We start from the raw sequence: 3,026 nt of genomic DNA on the forward strand, positions 1-3,026 counted from the left end.
AATGTGCAAATTCGCAACTTAGCTTATTAATGATGTTACTTTCTGTAGTTGACCTGCTAATGGTGTTAAAGGCTGAATATGACCAAGAGTTTCCACTTGTTTCAACATCTGGTGCACACTGTGCTTAAAATTGCTCCTGTTTTCAGAAGTGTTTTTTTTGGCCCAAGTTTCCGTTCAAAACTTATTTACATATCGTAAAATCTGCCATGAACCAGCACGGTTTGACGGTATTTTAGAGCTTATCTATCTCTTAAAAGAAAATTTACATTTGATATATATTCCTTGGTATATACGAGTCGATACCTAGTGCAGTTTTATTAATATAGTTGGAAATAAATTTAAAACAAACACACATTAAAACATTTCATATCTGAGCATCTAATCCATGAGTTCCAATTAGCAACATGATGTTAAATGATGCACTTTGTAAAGCTATTCGCAATAATTTGGCTTTTACACCGATGAACAGTTGCCGGGCTTTAAAAATATTAACATAGTTTTCAAAAGCTGGCCTTTTGTCTGAAAAGAGGAATAATTTGAAGAGCCTTCTCAAAAGCTTATTAATGGACCCAATTAGCAAGAAACCCCCTGCAGTGTCTCATTCGATCTGGCCAGCTTCTCGTGCAATGGTTTCAAAGTGACCCTGGATCAGTGCAAGAATGGTGGCTCTGAAGACACTATGGCTGACCTGGTGTCCTCTGTTAGTGGCTCACTGCTAGGAATTAATGCAGAAGTGTGAACTTCGTTCGGAATGTTCATCCGCAACAGACAGCAAGTGAGTGTGAGAAACCGAAGGAGTAATCTTACCTCATTTATTTGCAATGTTAATTCGTTCTGTGGAAGGGTCACTCGACCCGAACGTATATTCTGTTTCTCTGTGCACGGATGCAGCCAGACCTGCTGAGCTGTTCCTGCAATTTTTGCTTATGTTGTTAATTTGCAGTCCACTTGCAACAGCTTGCAACAGATCTATAGAATACCCCACACACTAGGGACTACATTTCCTCTTGTTTAATTTTACTCTGATGCATTTTTAAAATGATGGAACACGAACTAGGAATTGACACTGGGGAATAAATTGCACTGGAAATATAGGAAACCATAGGGAACACCAGGTGTACGATGGGATGTATGGTAAAGCAAAATCAGCCAGATTTACAGCTTTTAAAGGTGGGTCTTGGATGATCAAAAATAAAATACAACTCTTTTAGAAAAACTGCCAAGTGCCCAATGTACAGCAAGCCTGCTGTGCCTCTACTGGTGTCACGGCCTCAGCACCTTTGATGCCAGCTCCAGTGCCCACCCTTCCCCATAAAAGTGTGGGCTGAATCAACAAAAATAAATCACTCAAAGTGCTGATACATGATGCCAGGTGGCTGACCTTGCTTTATCCACTGAGGTCTGCTTATATCTGAGGAAATATGATGAGTACCCATGCTGGGCTAAGGGCACAGAACTTGGACGATAATATTAAATATTTGTATCGGGGAATCTGACAGGGTAGGTGCATAAAGGTCATTCCCCTTTGTGGGAAAGTCTAGGACCAGAGGGATGATGAGGAATTTCTTCTCCCTGAAGGAATGTGTGGAATTCTTTACCATAGAGGGCTATTGAGGCTGTCTCATTGAGGAGATAAATTTTTAATCAAGAAGGGAATCAAGGGTTAAGGGGTAAAAGGCAGGAAAGTGAAGTTGATGGTTATCTGATCAGCCATGATCTCATTGAATGGCAAAGTGGATAGAATAGGTCAAATGGGCTACTTCTATTCCCATGTCTCAGGAAGCAATCACGTCCATAGTTTTTGTTTCTTTATTCATGGGATGAGGGTGTCGCTGGCTAGGCCTGCATTTATTGCCCATCCCTAATTGCCCAGAGGGCAATTAAGAGTCAACCACATTGCTGTGGGTCTGGAGTCACATGTAGGCCAGACCAGGTAAGGATGGCAGTTTCCTTCCCTAAAGGACATTAGTGAACCAGATGGGTTTTCCTGACAATCGACAATGGATTCATGGTCGTCATTAGATTCTTAATTCTAGATATTTATTGAATTCAAATTCCACCATCTGCCATGGCAGGATTCGAATGCTGGTCCCCAGAATGTTGGCTAGGTCTCTGGCTTAACAGTCCAGCAATAATACCACTAGGCCATTGCCTCCCCATATTGTGTTTAAACCCATCTGAGTGTATGGTACGTTGGCAGGGGCACCCAACTGGCATGCAGGTGGCATATCAGGTATTTCGACAGCATTCCTCAACTACAGAAAGGGATGACACTGTGTGTGTGTGTGTGGGTGCAGGTTGCCACGAAAGTACCAGGATCCTTCCGACCATAACAGCTTGTTTTCAGCTAATCTCAGCTTTGGTATGCTCAGGCCACTTACCACAAGGGATAAAGAATAAAGGAGCTCCTAGTGTAGAACATGAGAACGTTAAAAAATGGAACTCATGCAGTTCCTCAGGTCTGCTACCATTCAAAAAGGTAATGATCGATCTTCTGCATTAATAGGGCAGGCAATGAGGTGGAGATGTAACATTGTGGTAACATCAGTGCACTAGTAATCCAGAGACCCAGCCTAATTCCCTGGGAGGTGTAGGTTCGAATCCCTCCATGGCAGCTACCAGAATTTAATTCAATTAATGATAAATCAGCAACATAAAGCTAGCCATTGTAATGGCGACCAATGACAGTTTTAGTTGTCAAAAATGAACCTGGTTGACTATTATCTTTTAAGGAAGGAAACTGGTGGTCCTTACCTGGTCTGGCCTACACGTGAATCCAAACCCACAATAATGCAGGTACCAGTTCCGCTGAAGAGTCACACTGCACTCAGAATGTTAACTCTGTTCCTGTTTCCATAGATACTGCCAGACCTGCTGAGCTCCTCCAGCATTATCCAGAGATAGTAGGAACTGCCGATGCTGGAGAACCTGAGATAACAAGGTGTAGAGCTGGATGAACGCAGCAGGTCAAGTAGTATCAGAGGAGCAGGAAAGCTAACGTTTCAGGTCTAGACCCAGCATTATCC

The 3,026-nt window shown here is 42.5% G+C and overlaps 1 protein-coding gene across 1 annotated transcript in view; it reads right to left on the reverse strand.

The window, feature by feature from the left end:
* Positions 1-364: 364 nt before the first annotated feature.
* LOC125485498 (ER degradation-enhancing alpha-mannosidase-like protein 2) overlaps positions 365-3,026 on the reverse strand; it is a 17,232-nt gene continuing 14,570 nt past the window's right edge. The window contains exon 5 of the mRNA XM_048608533.1: positions 365-519. Within this exon, the coding sequence (XP_048464490.1) occupies positions 365-519 (155 nt within the window). The remainder of the gene's footprint in view (positions 520-3,026) is intronic.

The sequence above is a fragment of the Rhincodon typus genome, chromosome 19 (genome assembly GCF_021869965.1).
Source record: "Rhincodon typus isolate 14 chromosome 19, sRhiTyp1.1, whole genome shotgun sequence".
Lineage (NCBI taxonomy): Eukaryota > Metazoa > Chordata > Chondrichthyes > Orectolobiformes > Rhincodontidae > Rhincodon > Rhincodon typus.